Source organism: Myotis yumanensis, unplaced genomic scaffold, assembly GCF_028538775.1.
Source record: "Myotis yumanensis isolate MYYU_CA2020_CCGP unplaced genomic scaffold, mMyoYum1.0.hap1 SCAF_2, whole genome shotgun sequence".
Classification (NCBI taxonomy): Eukaryota; Metazoa; Chordata; class Mammalia; order Chiroptera; family Vespertilionidae; genus Myotis; species Myotis yumanensis.
Window position 1 is genome coordinate 175,174,529 of NW_027223753.1, and position 17,740 is coordinate 175,192,268.

At 43.2% G+C, this 17,740-nt stretch overlaps 1 protein-coding gene and 1 pseudogene across 2 annotated transcripts in view; one reads left to right on the forward strand and one right to left on the reverse strand.

Moving 5' to 3' along the window:
- Positions 1 to 1,414: 1,414 nt before the first annotated feature.
- LOC139002667 (spindlin-2-like) lies at positions 1,415 to 5,234 on the reverse strand (annotated as a pseudogene).
- A 2,108-nt stretch (positions 5,235 to 7,342) lies between these two features.
- The window catches only part of ABCC5 (ATP binding cassette subfamily C member 5), a 91,225-nt gene continuing 80,827 nt past the window's right edge, over positions 7,343 to 17,740 (forward strand). Inside the window, exons 1-2 of one of the 2 annotated variants that reach the window (XM_070406703.1) lie at positions 7,343 to 7,439; positions 10,152 to 10,329. In XM_070406703.1, coding sequence (XP_070262804.1) covers positions 10,207 to 10,329 — 123 coding nt within the window. In that variant the 5' untranslated portion in view covers positions 7,343 to 7,439; positions 10,152 to 10,206. Of the gene's footprint in view, positions 7,440 to 8,975; positions 9,080 to 10,151; positions 10,330 to 17,740 lie in introns of those variants that run through there. The other variant, XM_070406704.1, reaches the window with a different exon arrangement.

Consider the following 17,740-nt stretch of genomic DNA (forward strand, 5'->3'; position numbering starts at 1 on the left):
TAATACTTTCCTTCATAAAATGAATGTGTGATGTGACTTGTAATGTAACCATACTACTGTGTAATGCACGAACACCCAGCTAATCCCACTGCAGTTCTCTACTAATACTGTGAAACCTTTGTGTGCAAAACATGATATGATGTTTCCTAGCTGGTTTGGCTCAGTGGATAGGGTGTCAGCCTGCAGACTGAAGGGTCCCAGGTTCCATTCCAGGCAGGAGCACATGCCTGGGTTGCAGGCTTAATCCCCACCAGGGGACATTCAGGAGACGGCCAATCTATGATTCTCTCTCATCATTGGTGTATCTCCCTCTTCCTCTCTCCCTTCCTCTCTGAAATCAATAAAAATATTTTTTTAAAAAAAAACACGGTATGATGTCATTTGGCCTTTATTTGGCATTGTTTACATCATAAATACTCTTCTAATTTTCCTGAGACCATTGAAAAGGTACCTTATTCTGTCACACTATACTGTTTCCATGACGTCAAATAAAAGATTTAATTAATTATTTTTTTAAAGCCTTATTTCATGAAAATTACTTTCATGGCAAAATTGATCTTCAAAAGAGACATTTTGTCTTTATAACTGGCAGAAGAATTCAATGTGAGTACCACAGCAGATGTGGGGTGACGGTTACCACTTGACATTAATTAGCTCCTGACAAGCTGGGTAGAGGAGGGTGTCAGAAGGCTATTGTAGTAAGAGCTTCTCAATGGACATAGCACCAGAAACCTAAGTGTTTTCCTTGACACCTCTCTTTCTCAGCCATTACATCTGATTCATCAACAAGGTCTGTGATTTTATTCCTTAAATTGCTCTCAAGTCCACTTTTCTCCCTTTTTTCCACCACAATCTTAGTCCAAGCCAGCACCCTCTTTCCTGGATAACAATCACTTCTAGCTAGACTCTTCTCTTCCATTCTAGCTGCCTTATTCTTTCTCCAGTCTCCCAGTGTCTCCCAAACTTGCATAAGGTTCATATAAATTGAAGTGAAATAATTATCCTAATGCAAATTTGATTTCTGAATGCTTAACTAAGCATTCACCTTTAAAAAAAATATTCTGTTAAATTGCACGTATCTCCATTGAGAGGAGAAATGTTTGTTTCTATTATATTAAAACTTTTTTCTATGATACTAGCTGAACTTTACTCAGCTTGAATTTACAGCTGTACCTTTCTTTCATGCCCCACCCACCAAACACACCCAATCTGTTCAACATGATAAAGTCCTTACACACAACATGTCATGTTCACATACATTTGTTTTTGTTTTGTTTGTTTTTTTTTCAAAATAAAACAACAGTTATGCTGGCAAGGGTGTTGAAATAAAGGGGACCCTTATGTTCCCAAAGCAACATTATTTTTCATGTCTACAAAGTATACATTTATTTTCACAAATGTGGCAAATTGTACCCTAACAGGACTTTTTCACCAAATCATAGACATAGATATGGAAATCATCATCGAACTTGATGAAATACACAGAGGGTTTGGCTTCCACTTGGTGAATGGTCATGCCAATCCATTTGGAACCATCTTCTTTGGTAGATTCCACATGCTTGCCTATCAGGCCATCTACAGCTCCTCCTGGCTCCAACTCTGCTGGAGGAGACTCACTGGCATGATACGGAGGTCTCCTTTTTTATACTCATCTGAAAGCTGACACAAGACAGGTGCATGTACAAGACAGGAGCCTTATCACTGGTGATATAAAACCAGGCTTTCATTATTGGTGCTTGGGCTAAGACCACCCCTCTCTATCCACCCTTAGAACCATGCTAGTCCTCAACCATATGTTCCACAGCTTTACCAATTATGGTATTTGCAAGGTTTGCATCACTGAGTTGAGATGATGCCACCCTGTCAGAAAGAATTTTAGGAGACAAAACTCTTTCATCTTTGTGAAGTTCCAGTCCATAGACACAGTCAATTCCATCATATTTTTGTGAGATAAAGAGAGGAATTTATAGGCACCTGATCCAGAATGGCTCCTTTCCACTGGGTGAGGTGATAGGTTCATTGCCTTCCTTCCATCTGTGCGAAATTCTGTAGCCCATGATGTGCCTGTGGGGCTGGGATGAAGGTCTGCCCCTATGTTTCTTTTGGAGGTTTTTTGTTGTTGTTTTTTAAATCGTGTTTGCAGACCCAGTGGCCCATCCTGCTGGTGACCTGGATTGTTTCTCTTTGGCTACCTGTAGGTTGGGGGTCTTTATGTCTCTGTGACTTATTTGTGGTCATTTCTTCTTCTTTTTCGATATTAAAACTTTAAAATTATGAAATACTTAAAGGCTATCCAACACACAGCAAATGATATTTGAAGCACTCATATACCCACCTCCAAGCTTTGTTAAATTTTAATATTTATAAGTCATTTTAAAAAGAAATAAAATAAAATATTACAGAAGCAGGTGATGTCCTTGCATGTCCCTCTTTTATCTTAGGCTCCTTCCTCCAATGGTAGAGTTAACTATCTATACATTGAAAGTGTTGTTTAGCATGCCCAATACATGTGCGTATCCTTAAACAATGTATCACATGTTTATAAAATTAATACAAATGGAGTCACACAATTTGAGTCTTTTTGTAACTTATTTTTACTCAACATTGTTCTTGAGATTCATTCATATCTACACTAATAAGAGAGAAACATGGTAATTAGCGTACGACCGCTACCCTTCCCATTGGCTAATCAGCATATCCTTATGCAAATTAACTGTCAGCCAAGATGGCAGCCGGCAGCTGTGCACTGAAGCAAACAGGGAGGCTTTCTAGGTCCAGTGACTGCGGACTCCAACGTTCCCCGCCTGACTTGCCGACCTCTCAGCTGCAACTCTAAGCAACTATGTTGCAAATATAGAAGCTAAACAAAACCCTAGAAACCGGCTTTCAGTCAGCCAGGCCTCAGCCAGCCTGACTGCAACATTGTATCAATGTTTTCAGCAGCGAGGGCTCAGAGCTAAAGCTGGCCCAGAATAAAAAAAAAAGAAAGAAAGAAAAAAAGGAGCAGTTGGGAGCTTCAGTCACCCGCCAGCTGGAAAACAGCCCTCAGCCCCTCAGCCAGCCTGGCCAGGCACTCCAGTGGAGACCCCCACCCTGATCCAGGACACCCTTCAGGGCAAACCAGCTAGCCCCCACCCATGCACCAGGCCTCTATCCTACATAGTAAAAGGGTAATATGCCTCCTGGCACCGGGATCAGCCTGACAGGGGGCAGCGCCCGAACCCCCAATCGCCCTGTGGCTCTGTGTGTGACAGGGGAAGGCGCCCCCAACCCCCTGATCGGGCCTGCTCTGTGCCTGATAGGGGGGAGCTCCCCAACCCCCTGATTGCCCTGCGACTCTGTGTGTGACAGGGTGCAGCGCCCCAACTCCCTGATCGGCCCTGCTCTGTGGGTGATAAAGCATGGCGCCCCAACCCCCCTCCAAGGGCCTTGCTCTGTGTGTGACAGGGGAGAGCCATAACCTCCCCATTGGCCCTGCCCTGAGTGTGACAGGGTGCAGCGCCCCAACCTCCTGATCCGCCCTGCTCTGTGTGTGACAGGGGGCGGTGCCCTAACTCCCCTATCGGCCCTACTCTGTGCGTGACAGGGGGGAGCTCCCTAACCCCCTGATTGGCCCTGCTCTGTGACAGGGTGCAGCGCCCCAACCCCCTGATCTGCCCTGCTCTGTGCATGACAGGAGGTGGCGCCGCAACCTCCCCATCGACCCTGCCTTGAGTGTGACAGGGGGCGGTCCCCCAACCACCCAATCGGCCCTACCCTGAGTGTGACTGAGGGTGGCATCGCAACCTCCCGATCTGCCCTGCTCTGTGCATGACGGGGCGGTGCCCCAACTCCCCAATCGGCCCTGCTCTAAGCCTGACCAGGGGCTGCACCTAGGGATTGGGCCTGCCCTCTGCCACCTGGGAGCAGGCCTAAGCCAGCAGGTCATTATCTCTCGAGGATCCCAGACTGCGAGAGGGCACAGGCCGGGCTGGGGGACACCCCCCCCCCCCCCGAGTGCACAAATTTTTGTGCACCGGGCCTCTAGTCTATATATATATAAAAGCCCAGTGACCAGAACGGCAGAACGACCAGAACGACCAGAATGACCTGTGGCTATGATGTGCACTGTGGCAGCCAACCAGCCTGATCCAGTCCCTGTCGGCCCCCAGTACGCCGATCAGGGGTGGGGCTGGCTGACCAACTGCCTGTGGCCCCTCCCTGCCCCTGCCGGCCTGCCCGATGAGCCCCCACGAGGGCAGGCTGGATAGACCCCACCATGCACAAATTCATGCACCGGGCCTCTAGTTGATACATAATAGACCTTGTCCTTTGACTGCTATATAATGTCCCATTGTACAAATACCATAACTAGTTATCTATTCCTTTATTAGTGAAATTTATATTCTTTCTACTATTACAGACCATGCACAATGAAAGTATCTCCTTGTGCAGATGTGTGAGAGACCCTTTGGGTCACCTTTTCTCAGCTAATTGCATTAAGCCCTAATGTCCTAAGGTATTCATTGTTTGTAATGAATTCACTTCTCCCCTGGGCATCTAGAATGATACGAGCTATATGCTATCCTTGGGAGAAATAAGAAAATAGTCACTCAAATAATTTTGTGTAGGGTTCAATTCAATTGCAGAAGCTCCTGCTGATAAAGGTTAGTCTAGAGCCGTGGTCTGCAAACCGCGGCTCGCGAGCCACATGCAGCTCTTTGGCCCCTTGAGTGTGGCTCTTCCACAAAATACCACATGCGGGCGCGCACCCACAGTGCGATTGAAACTTCGTGGCTCATGTGCAGAAGTCGGTATTTTGTGGAAGAGCCACACTCAAGGGGCCAAAGAGCTGCATTTGGCTTGCGAGCCACGGTTTGCTGAGCCACGGTTTGCCAACCACTGGTCCAGAGCATATATGCAAAAGTGGAATTGCTGGGTTTAAGAATGGGCATTAAAATCCATTAGCTTTTACCAAAATCTCTTCTTTTCTTCTGTCATTTTAATAGAGTTGTAGATGGCTCATACCTGCCCTGCTGAGCATTGCATCCCCCAGTTTTTTCTCAGATGTGACCATCTGACTGAATTGTCACCCATAGAATGTGATTAGAAATGAAGTATGCAGCTTCCTGGCTGGTGCCTGAAGACCAGCTCACACCTCCACACTCCCTTTTCCCCTCCTCCCACCTGGGTGACTGGTGGTAGCAATGAGCGGAGCAATGTAGGAAGCCAAATGTTGAACCTGAGAGAGCCATGTTCACCTTGGGTCTCTGACGGACTGCAAGAAGCAGAATTGCACTGCTGATCTGGCACCCTCACCTAGAAATGAACTCCTAGCACGAGAGACATAAACTTCTTGAGTTCAAGCCACTGAATGTTAGGGAGCTACTTGAGGTCTAACAATGCATCCCACTTCCATCCCACTAAATTTGCCAAATTGTTCCTTAATGTGGTTCTATCAATGGATACGAACTCTACCAGCAAGGTGTGAAATATCCTGTCTCTCCAGATCCTTGACAACACTTGGTGGTGTCAGATTTTTGGTTTCCCAGTCAGATGGGCATAAAATGGCATCTCAGCACTATTTTAATTTCCATTTCCCTGATTATTAGTGAGATTGGGTGTCTTTTCAAACATATTTGAATGGCTGTTCTTGTTTCCTTTCTGTGAACAGCTTGTTCACATCATTTCCCTGTTTTCCTATTGGGTTATTTGCCACTGCTTGCTGATCCGTAGAAATTATTTGTATATTGTACATTTAAGAATGTTGTCAGTTATAACTTGTGCTTTGTCTTCACTTATGGCATCTTGTACAGAAAGTTAAATTTTAATACAGTAAAAATTTATCAATCTTTCCTTTCTTATTTGTTTTTGTATTGTAAGACATTCTTCTCTACTCTCAAGTTCACATGGATATTTCACCTTTTCTTCTAAATGTGTTAAAGTTTTCTCGTTCACAGTTTAGGTCTTTGATCTACCTGAAATAGATTTTTCTGTGTGGTATGTATGAAGTAGTCATCACTGAGTATTTTAAAAATACGGATAACTATTATCCCAGCACTGTTTATGGAATCTTCTTTCTCTCCCTACTGATTTGTAATGGTTGTTTCTTTCCTGTTACAGATCAAGTTTACATATATGCATTAATCTGCTTCTAGGCTCTTCATTCTATTGTACTTGTCTATCAATCCATCTTTGCCTAAGCACACTATATTAATTACTTTAGCTTTATGACACCTTAGTGTCTTCAAGTCACTTTACCTTCATTTATTTTATATATAAACCGCGACCTCCCCTTCATAGGTCTATGCTCAACCACTGAGTCCCGCATGCCCGAGGGGCTTCATTTTTTAAAAAAATTTAAATCAGCCCTAACCGGTTTGGCTCAGTGGATAGAGCGTCAGCCTGCGGACTCAAGGATCCCGGGTTCAGATCCGGTCAAGGGCAGGTACCTTGGTTTCGGGCACGTCCCCAGTGGGGTGTGTGCAGGAGGCATCTGATCAATGTCTCTCTCACCGATGTTTCTAACTCTCTATCCCTCCCCCTTCCTCTCTGTAAAAAGTCAATAAAATATATTTAAAAATATTTAAATCTCTTAAATGGATCATCATAGTACCTACACACAGGGTTGTTATGGAGAGTAAAAGAAAGAAGAATCACATGTAAAGCACCAGATAGAGTAGGTAGGCACTCAAGAGTAGTTATGTTATGATCCTGTTGAAGGTACAGATGAAACAGAGGTAAAGTGATCGATCTTTTTGGGAACCTGTTTCATGTGTAAAAAGAAGGGGATGAGTTGGCCGACTGTGCCTATGGCTCTTGCCACTCTAAAAACGGTGATCCTGGCATTTTATTATCTAGAAACAGGCAGCACACACTACGCGTTGGGCAGTGGGATAAAAGAAAGAAAGGCGGTATCAGAATGCAGGGTGGATTCCCGAACGAGCGCTCGTAAAATGCCAAGTGCACGGCAGATAAGGTTTGGGACTGGCTGGCGACCAGGGCAGAGAAGCTGCGGTGACCTTCACCGTGTTGCTGGTGCACACACGACCGCACACCGTCCGGATCACCTGCCTGCAAACCCTGGGCTGCCGGACCCCACGGGGCTCCCGTCCACCCTCCCCGCCGCCCGCCAGGGCACTGGGCTTCAGGGAGGACTGCAGACCGGGTCGCAGGAGCACGGGGAGCGATGGTGCAGCGCTAGGAGCGCGGTGGAAAAGCACCCTGCACCTCCCCCAGGGCGACTGCAGTGCTTCTGGGAAAGAGAGTCCTTCGCCGCGTGCCCAGCCTGGGGCTCCTGGCAGGGGGACTACAATTCCCTTCAGTCTTGGAGATTCTTTGTGCAGCACGCCTGCGCAGTCTGGCAGCCAATGCCGCTATAAAGGCTTGTTTTGCCCCGGAGCTGATGCTCGGGAGCGTGGTCGAGTGGCCGGCGCGGCGGTCTGGGACCTGGGGCACAGGTAAGTCGCGGCCGCCGCCGCCCCCCTTCCTTCTCCCTCGGTTGTCACTTGGATCCCTCCCCTGTGTTTCCTCCGGGGCCGGTGGGCTGTGATCGGGATACGGGCAGTTCGGGAGAAGCCAGACACCTGAGAAACGGGGCCTGGCCTTCCTCAGGTCTCCCGCCGCCCCCTCCTTGGGACGCGACCCCTCGGGGCACGTGGGGAGGTGCAGGCCTGGGAAGGCATGTAGGGTGGGATGAGTGGTCGAGTGCTGGCTACACTCCCTGCTGCGGCCACCAGGGGGTGCTGCGCCCGCAGCCCGTGGGTGTGGGTCGCTATCGGCTCGCCAGGCCCCTACTGGACATGGGAACGCCCTAGAGTCCAGGGCATCCCAGGCGAAGCTGGCCAGAGAGAAGCCCCCATCCTCAAGTTGTGGGGAGGACGGCCTGGGACACTCCGGCTCAAGCCACACACCTGACACTCTGAGCTGCCAGCGACCTGAGAAGCCATCCTCTCGGGTTTTTGGTGTTTTTTTGTTTTGTTTTTGTTTTTGCAAATGGGCAAATGAGGTTCGTGACTTAAGCACGCACAGCAAACCCTGGGCAGAGCCCAGAATGGAACCCCGATCTCTTGACTTTCATCTGTGCCCTTTCCACTTCCACCACACAGAGCTGCATGATGCTTTGTATTTATTACACAGGGCCCTTTTGGTTTCTGCACAGACGTGGGGAGGCAGGAGGCACGGGAATGGTTGGCAAAGTTTCAGGTTTTGATGGAGGAGATGGGTAGGTTATACTGGGGTCCAGAGTAAGTAAAAGGTGCAGAAGGTTGGCAACACAACAAGTGGATTGGAAGAGGGTGGTACATCGGAATCCTCCTTGTAGCCTCAGGTCGGGTTCTCTTATGCAGTTTTAGGGCCTGGAACCAGATTTCCTGAGATGTTGGAAACCTAAGTTATGAAGGCAATTTGGAAACCCCAGTCTGGCTAATTGAAGTTCTTAATCCTGTGCAATCCCCATCCCCCGGGCAGTGTCATCTGTTTCACTGTACACTTGTATCACTGGAAGGAGAGTCTTGATACAAAACCAAGAGTGTCAGAGGTGATGGGAAACTGCTCCCCACGTCCTTCCTATGTAGAATGAATTGAAATAAAGCGACTGAAAGAAACTTTGGTTATTGTGAGTTCTTATACAACTGAGGTGGTCTTCATGTTCCTCTTGACATGGCATTTGATCATATAAATGAGTTCCTTTGGCCTCCTCCCTCCCCTCCTCCTGCCTTTTTTTCAAAGTAGGACTAATCTTTTCAGCTTCCAGAAATTAGCTCGGCTCCGGAACCTTTGGAGGGGAAGGTTGGACTTTTGTGACCCTGGTAACAAGAAGGATTTACTATTATCTGCATCCAGACACTGGGGACGCTGGCAGGTGCCAGGTCTGTTTATAGTTTAGGCTTAATGAGGTCTCAGTGACGTGATTGCTTATCGTGCAATTTGTCATTGGACAAGGTGACCTTTTTTTTTTTTTTTTAAGATAAGGAAATAAGTAGTATCAACTCCGAGTACTCAGATCAGACCTCTGAAAGGCAAGAAGTCAAGCTTTTTTTTTTTGTGCTGGAAGCACTTACCGATGGAGGAAATTTAGTCCTTCTTGTTTAGAGGATTAGTAAGTATCCTCCTTTTTTCTGATACCTTAAAAATGAATTGTAGCTGTCAGAATTTGTCAGAGTAGTACTTTTAAGTTGCAGTGATTGCTAGCAGGAGTTGATGGAATTTAAAAGGCAACATGGCTACACTTCTTTAATTTCTAGTGAGGCTGGTATGAATGGGGTTTTCTCAGCTTGTATCTGGGAAGGTTTGAACCATCATAGGGTGGGAGAAATGTTTCAGAGAGGTGTGTATGTGTTTTATTTTTTCAAAAGTAATGGAAGTTGATAACTGGTTATTGATTAGAATTAGGACAGTTTCAGGTCATAGTAGGTAAGCCTTCACAGGGCAGGGTGGGCAGTTTGCTTTGGTTATTGTTTTTTAATAACAGCTTTGTTGAGATGTATTATCATTTATAAACCATGCATGGAAATTCAGCCTTTTGAAGTGTTTTGTTAGTATAGTCACAGAATTGTGCATCACTACTATCTGATTTTAGAACACTTTCATATCCCAAGGGGCATTTGTTTTTTAAAGTGAAGGCATAATATTGTTTTGTATGTTAGCTATGTAACTCTATGGTACTTTAATATCAGCTTCTTCACTATCTAATTATAAAAATGCAAAGATGGAATAGATCATTGGTAGAATAAGTGTTTTGTAAGTTTTCATTTAGTAAAACTTAGTAGGAGGAATAATGCCCATTTTTAAATTGCGAAGTTTATAATCCTTAGAACAAACTTAAATTGCTTCCAGAAAGTCTTTTTTTTTTTTTTTTTTTTTTTAAAGACCTATAAATACTCAGGTTTGAACCTAGGTGAAGAAGTTGGGTGTCTCTTTACCAGTGTGTCTATTTTTCTTATCTTTTTTGTTTTCCTTAGCAGTGGGAGGACATAATTCTTGATCCTATTACATTGATTTTTTTTTTTCTCTTGAAAACATGAAGTACTTGAAAAAGATTTTAAATATTTTTTATAGATATAAGGGTAGAAAATCTCAGTGCTTTGGCCTTTTTCCCTATTTAAAACATTTTTGCATATTATTAAGCACAATTTAGGAAATGTCTGTTCTTGGTGAATTTTTAATTTCAGAAATTCTCAAGTAGAACCAGGAGTCTGTGAGCCCTGGCGTCTCCAATCAGAGAAGATGAAGGACATCGACATAGGAAAAGAGTATATCATCCCCAGTCCTGGTTATAGAAACGTGCGAGAGAGAAGCAGTACTTCCAGACAGGACAGAGAGGACTCCAAATACAAGAGAACGGGGCTGGTCAGTATGTCCTTTCTGAGTTCCTTGTCTTAGCTGCTTGTTATACTAGACCACACCTTCTTTTTTCATGTAATGCATAGTTTAAAAGAAGTTTCTTTTTCTTTATTGGCTTTAGATCACTGTTAAGAATTTATGGGGAGCATTTGAGATCTTGTACCCTGGCATGTCAATTTGGCACAGATAAACTCATTTTAAAAAGAATTTATGGTTCCTTACGAAAGAGGAGAGTTTGGCTCTCCGCCTTCCACCTATTTCTCCCTTTGCCTTCTCTCTGCCACTTATGCTCACCTTTGGTGCCTTCTGCAAAGGCTTTGCTTAAGAGAAGACAACTTATGGGAGGGGAGTGGGAATGGAGCATAGGAAATCTGAACCATTAAGCTTCCTTCATGGGCTTAAAATTATTTTCTTCCCCTCTGCTTCTGTTGTCTGTGTTTAAAATGACTCCTTTGGAGAGACTCATTCAGAATTTAGACAGTACTTGGGACAATTCTAGATTGTTGTAGGATAATTAGTAAGCTTTTCGAGTAAATCCATGTAATCACGTCGTTTCTCCTAAGGGAAATAATGAATATACATTTTAAACAGGAGAAGAGATAATGCCTTTTCGTGACTTGCAAAACTACCGAAAAGGGGATGTGGGGGATAACTGGGTTTAAGAAGTCATGTAATTGTGTTTGTGTATTTGTTTTGTGAAAACTTGAGAAAGATGTGGGCTTTGCAGCTGACACTGGAGTTTCATTAGCCTAACATTAGCTGTCTCTTTGGCTGTCTGATTAATGAACATTTTCTCACTAATGGGTGTTTTCTGTCCCCGCTATAATCTATACAATACTTTCCCACTCAAGCTTAACTTTGGAGAAGCAGAGATTCAGTGTAATCAGTGTCAAGTCCTTAAGGTGTCAGCTTTATAACTTTTTTGTGTCCTTTTGTGTAGACCTTGTTAAACATTTTTTAATATCTTCTGAGTTTTTGACACTGTTAGTATAGCACTTACATCTAGAAGAAGTCACAAAGGTAACATTGGAGCAGGGCTTGAAGGATGATTGGTTGGTGATGCTATCAAGCTACTTACATCATCTGTGCCTTAATGGTTTATGAATAAAATAGCATTGACAGGCCTTGGCCAGTGTGGCTCAGTTGGTTGGGTATGTATGGAAAGGTTGCCAGTTCGATTCCCGGTCAGGGCACATGCCTGAGTTGTGGGCTTGATCCCTGGTAAGGGGTGTGCCGATTGATGTTTCACTCTCACATCGATGTTTCTCTCTCTCTCTTCCTCTCAAAAAATCAGTTTTAAAAAATCTTTGTAAAAAATTTTTTAAAATAGCATTGATGGTAGAATTGAACTTGTGGGATCATCGAAGATTAAATGAGATAATACATATAAAATGCTTAGAATGGTGCCTGCCACATAGCCTGTGCTCAATAGATGTCAGCTCTTGGAACTAGTTGTCTCAGTTGTAGGATGTGTAAGGGAAATTCTGCATGCCATGCTTTACTACGGGTATTAGGGAGCTATTAGATGTCATTGAGGAGGGTTTTTCCATCTTTCAACTTTTTATTTTGAGATAACTGTAGAGACACATGCTGTTGTAAAAAATAATGTAGAGAGACCCATATGCACTTTATCCAGCTTCCCCCAATGGTAACTTCTTGAGTAACTATAGTAGAATATCACAATAGGAGATTGATTGACATTAATACAGTCTATCCACCTGATTAAGACTTCACCAACTTTACATGCACTCATTTACGTATGTGTGTGTATTCTGTGCAGTTTTTTCACATGTATAGATTTGTAAGAACCTCTACCACAGTCAAAATATAAAACACCTCCATCCCATGCTACCCTTTTATAACCACAGCCATCTCCCTATCCTCTCCCCTAAGCTCTGGCAACCATGATTCTGTTCTCCATCTCTATTTGTCATTTTAAGTATTGTATATAAATGGAATCTATACTATGGAATCTTAGAGATTGGCTTTTTTCATTCAGCATTAGTCCCTTAACATCCATCTAATTTGTCGTGTTTCAATATTTCTTCCCTTTTAATTGTGAGCAGTATTCCATGTTATAGATAAACCATAGTTTGTTTAACCATTTACCTGTTGAAGGACATTAGAATTACTTCTAATTTTTCACTATTACAAATTCAGCTGCTTTGAATATTTGTGTGTGGGCTTTTGTGTGGGTAAGCTTCATTTCTCTGGAATGCCCATGAATGCGATTGCTGGGTCATATGATAAGTACATGTTTAGTTTCGCAAGAAACATCAATACCCTTTTTCATAGTAGCTGCACAGTTTTACATTCCCACCAATAATGTATGCATCCAGTTTCTCTGCATTCCTACCAATATTTGGTGTTATCATTATCTTCATTTTTTTTTTAATTTACATGGGTTACGTTGGTTAATAAAATTATATAGGCACAATTCTACAATACATCATTTGCACATTGCATTGTGTACTCGCCATCCAGAGTCTAGTCTCTTTCTGTCACCATTTATCTGGTTTACCTTCTTCCAGCTGACTGCCCCCCCACCCCATAAACTTTATTTTAGCCATTCTGATAGGTATGTCTGCTATCTCACTGTAGTCTTAATATGTGTGACCTAATGACTAATGAGGTTGAGCTGATAAGGGATTTTTAAGACTTGATTTTATCTTAGGAAGATTAGTTTTGAGGCAGTTAAGGAAAAAATAGCTGTACAAGGAGAGGGAGAAAATACAGGGAGCAGTCGGGAGGCTCTTGTGCTAGCCCACGTGAGAGAGGCCCCGGGTCTGTTTTCAGCGTAATAATGAGGTGGAGGAGATGGGAGAAATTTAGGGGCATTTCTGGAAGGGGAGGGACACATTGGGGTGCCTAGGATTACTGGTAAGAATGAGTTTGCTTTTAAGCATGTTGAGTTTGAAGTGCATCCAGGTAAAATGATCAGTAGATGGATAGAGCAGGGCAAGAAGGAGAACAGGAAACAAATTTAGAGTCATTAGTGCGTCCATGTAGATCAGGGGTGGGGAACCTTTTCTCTGCCAAGGGCCATTTGGATATTTATAACATTCATGGGCCATATAAAACTATCAACTTAAAAATTAGCCTGCTGCCCAGCCAGTGTAGCTCAGTGGTTGAGCATTGACCTATGAACCAGGGAGTCATGGTTTGATTCCGGTCAGAGCATATGCCCAGGTTGCAGTCTCAACCCCCAGTGGGGGCATGTGGGAGGCGGCCGATCAATGATTCTCTCTCATCATTGATGTTTCTATCTCTCTCCTTTCCTCTCTGAAATCAATAAAAGTATATTTTTTAAAAATTAGCCTGCTTGCCCTGACCGGTTTGGCTCAGTGGATAGAGCGTCGGCCTGTGGACTGAAAGGTCCCGGGTTCGATTCCGGTCAAGGGCATGTACCTTGGTTGCGGGAGGCAGCTTTTCGATGTTTCTCTCTCATCGATGTTTCTAACTCTCTATCCCTCTCCCTTCCTCTCTGTAAAAAAATCAATAAGACATATATTTTTTTAAAAAATTAGCCTGCTATATTTGGTCAAATATTTGGTGATGTTCCCCACCCCTGATGTAGATGAGGCCTTGGGAGTGTGCAGGCTTGTCCAAGGATGGTTTGTTGAGCAGGAAGAGGTCGAACCTGGGAAGCTGGGGTGTGGTCCTGTGAAATTTCTGGGGACAGGGTCCCTCCCAACTGAGTAGAGAAGCATTGACATTGGGATGTGCAGTAAGCTTTTTCTTTGTAAGTGGAGAACTGGAAATAGAGTCACTGTTGTACCTTTTGTCCCCAAAATTAAAGTTAGGCATCAGACAACAAGTTTACTTTATGTGATTGAGCCTTATCTTAAAGAAACAGGAAGGCTAATACCACTTTTATAAAATTTCAGGAGTCTCTATGAATTTCATTTTTGTTATCCTTTTATCTTTCTTAAACTTTTAAATTTGAATCCTGTGGGTTTTTTTTTTTTAGTTTGTTGTGTGTGGTTTTTTCGTGTTTTTTTTTTTTTAGTTTTTACCACATCCTTGTACCCTCTGAACTTTTATTACTTAAAATATTTTTCATTAGTTTTTTTTTTTCTTTTTGCTTAGCCTTGACCTAAGCAATGAAATCATAGGTTTATGCAACCAATAATTTTATACACACTAAAGTGAATACATCAAATGTTTTTACAAGTTTACATACCACCTAGAATGCTCTTGCATTTAACCTGTCAAAAGCCAAATTTTCTTAAGATTTATTGATCTTGAATTTGTCTACTCTGTTTAACAGTTTGCTGATAGATGGAACCAAAAAGATGACAAAAGATTTCTGGTTCAGAGATGATATAAAAAATGGATACTTTAAGTAGTTGGGAAGCAAAATGGCTATGTACAGCGTATCGCTTTTTAAAATGTAAGCTGGTAATTAGAGATTAAAATTTCATGTCATATAATCATAACCATCATTTCTATATTAGTTGTTAGAGAAGAAATCTGGGACCAGACATTCCAGTTGCCAGGTATAGTTACTGTCCCTCAGAAAGAAAAAAACTACTCCAAGTAACAAAAGATCAGAATACATCTGTGACTCTTAATTGAAAAACAAGGTTTTGCTCACCTCCATTAGCCTTTGATAGGCCCAGCTGACCTGAAACTGTGTTAAACAGAAGTCAGAAGCAAAGCGCCAAGGAACAGATTCTGATTTTAAACAGGCTGGTGATTTTTTTTCCACTCTGTAAGCAAAGTTGCAGAGTGCACAGTTTGCCCATTCCTCAGTATTGTGGTCAAATCTTTCCTTTGAAATACTCTTTGGGAAAATTGCTCTAATCAGTCACATCTCCAGATATCTGTATCACATCTGCTTAGAGATAATGAAGGTAAAATAATGTTAGTCACCCTAAAGGTAGGGTGACTAACACCTACTTTTGTTTAGGACTATTGAGTTAATGCTGTGGCCACACACAATTCCATGCTTAGCAGACATGCTTTAATCCTGAAGTGCTAATAGGGTGCCTTCTGTTGCTGTTAGTTCTTTGGGCCTAAGTACTAACATTGGCTGGCATTATTTCAATAAACATGAAGATTTATGACTAGACCACTCCTTAACACTGTTTCTGTGTCTGAGGCATGGTTCAGGCACAGCTGCTTTTCTTACGATTGCACTCATATATATATATATGCATATGTACATAACATAACTCCATGAGCCCTGGTTTGTTTGTTTATTTTAAGATGTGATGCTTATTCATTTTCTTAATTCAGTGAACATCTGAGCACTCTCCAAGATACATGCACAACACGGAATGAAGTGGTCTGATGCAGATAAAGATAAATTGATGCTGGGCTTGCCTGTCCTCCAATAGAAGCTTAAACTCGGAAGCGTGTACATAGATGACTGTAATTTAGATGCTATGGAAATTAATATGAAAAAGAGAGTTCAGTCTTTGAGGTCAGGGAAGACTTCAGGAGGAGGTAACATTTGATTGGAGATTTGAGGAATGGGTAGAATTTGAGAAAGGAAGGGCATGCCTGGCAGAAGAAAGGGTTGTGGATAGGGCCAACTAGGACTCCGTTGGCTTTGAGCATAAAGTGTGAAGTCACAGATGTAGAGGGATAGGTTGGTGAGTTTCAGATGCTGTGTGTGTTCTTCAGTAATAGGCCAGGGAATTTGGATTTTAGTTGCTTTAAATTAAAATTTAAGCGAAAGCAAGACAAAGCTACTTAATGCTTTATACACTTTTTTATTATGTAGTTGTTTTCTTACTGCTCCCAGACCAGAGTTTAGGGTGACTTGTTTTTCATTAGCATGTCTAATCTAGAAAAGGAGGAAGAATGGAAAATAAGCAGAAGTCAACCCAAGTTCATGTGCCCTTATGACTGCTCTCTTTTCCCCCTTCGCTCAAAAGTGTTCCATTGGTGGAATTTTCTTTCTACCGTGTTAGACTGTTCTGCCGCTAGGAAGATGAGAAAGCAAGCATTCACAAAGCCCAGTGACCGTCACCTAGTATTTCCTTTAGTTTTGTGTTGGGCTGACCCTTTAACCTTGGTTGGAGTTTTCATAATTAGTGAGTTGAAATATTCTGAAGCTATACCCTAGAAATCACCCTTATCCCCTCTACCCAGAGACAGTTATTGTTATGAAGTAGTTTTGTTTAGTGCCTTACATTTTTGAGAGTTTGACTCTGAAAGCTTTTCTTTAGAGACTAAGGGTGTGTGAATTTGTCCATGCCCTAGTGTGTTCAGAGTTAAGAGTATTACCTGTGAGTCTTCTTGCTGTTAGAAAGGCGGAGGGCAGGGTGAAGGAGATTCATATTTGCAGTCTCTGCATTATTTTACTCTTGATTGGTACTCAGTGATTCAGCACATTTTCTCAACAACCAGTGACAGGATGAGTAAGAACACCTGCTCTCTGCGGCCCCCTCTCACCCCCCACATCCGTAAAGCTGTATAGAGCTCGGTGTGTATGATACGGGTATCTGGCCTGGTGCCAGGTGTCGGTCTCCAATAGCAGTCCAGAGCTCTCTGGTAGAGATGACAACAGTGCTGCTATTGGTGCAGAGCCCAAGTGGCTTTGCTGGGTGGTGACTGAACCTGCAGCGCATGGGTCTCCTGAGGTTGTCGGCCTTGATCATGAGCTCTTTTACGCCATCTGCAGCAGGGCTGCTGCTGCTCTGCTAGGAAATGCTGCCTAAGGGAAATAAATATAGCCTGTTGGCATGAGTAGTTAAAGGAGCTTCTGTTAAAAAGGAAGAAAAGTATTGGAACTAGCTTCCTGTTTCTTTTTTTTTGTTTTGTTTTTTAATATGTTTTTATTGATTTCAGAGAGAGGAAGGGAGAGGAAGAAGGGGATAAGAACATTAAAGATAAGAATCATTGATCGGGCCCAGCCAGTGTTGCTCAGTGGTTGAGCGTTGACCTATGAACAAGGAGGTCACGGTTCCTGGTCAGGGCACATGCCCAGGTTGTGGGCTTGATCTCCAGTGTGGGCATGCAGGAGGTGGTTGATCAATGATTCTCTCTCATCGATGTTTCTATCTCTCTCCCTCTCCCTTCCTCTCTATAATCAATTAAAAAAATATTTTTTTTTTTTTTTTTTTTTTTTTTTTTTTTTTTATAATTTTTATTTCTTAAAGTATTACAAAGAGTATTACATATGTCTCCTTTTTCCCCCCCATGACATTCCCCCGGCCCCTACCCCCCGCCCCCCCCCCGCCCCGTGTCCTGTGTCCATTGGTCAATCCTATATGCATGCATATAAGTCCTTCAGTTGGTCTCTTAATCCCCCCCCCCCCAACCCTCCCCAGGCTCCCCATTGTAGTTTAACATTCTGTTCAATGTTGCTCTGCTTCTGTATCTACACCTGTTCATCAGTCCATACTGGTCCCCTTTATTTGTCCCAACCTCACTGGAGTAGTCTCAACCTCACCAGGGCCGTCTG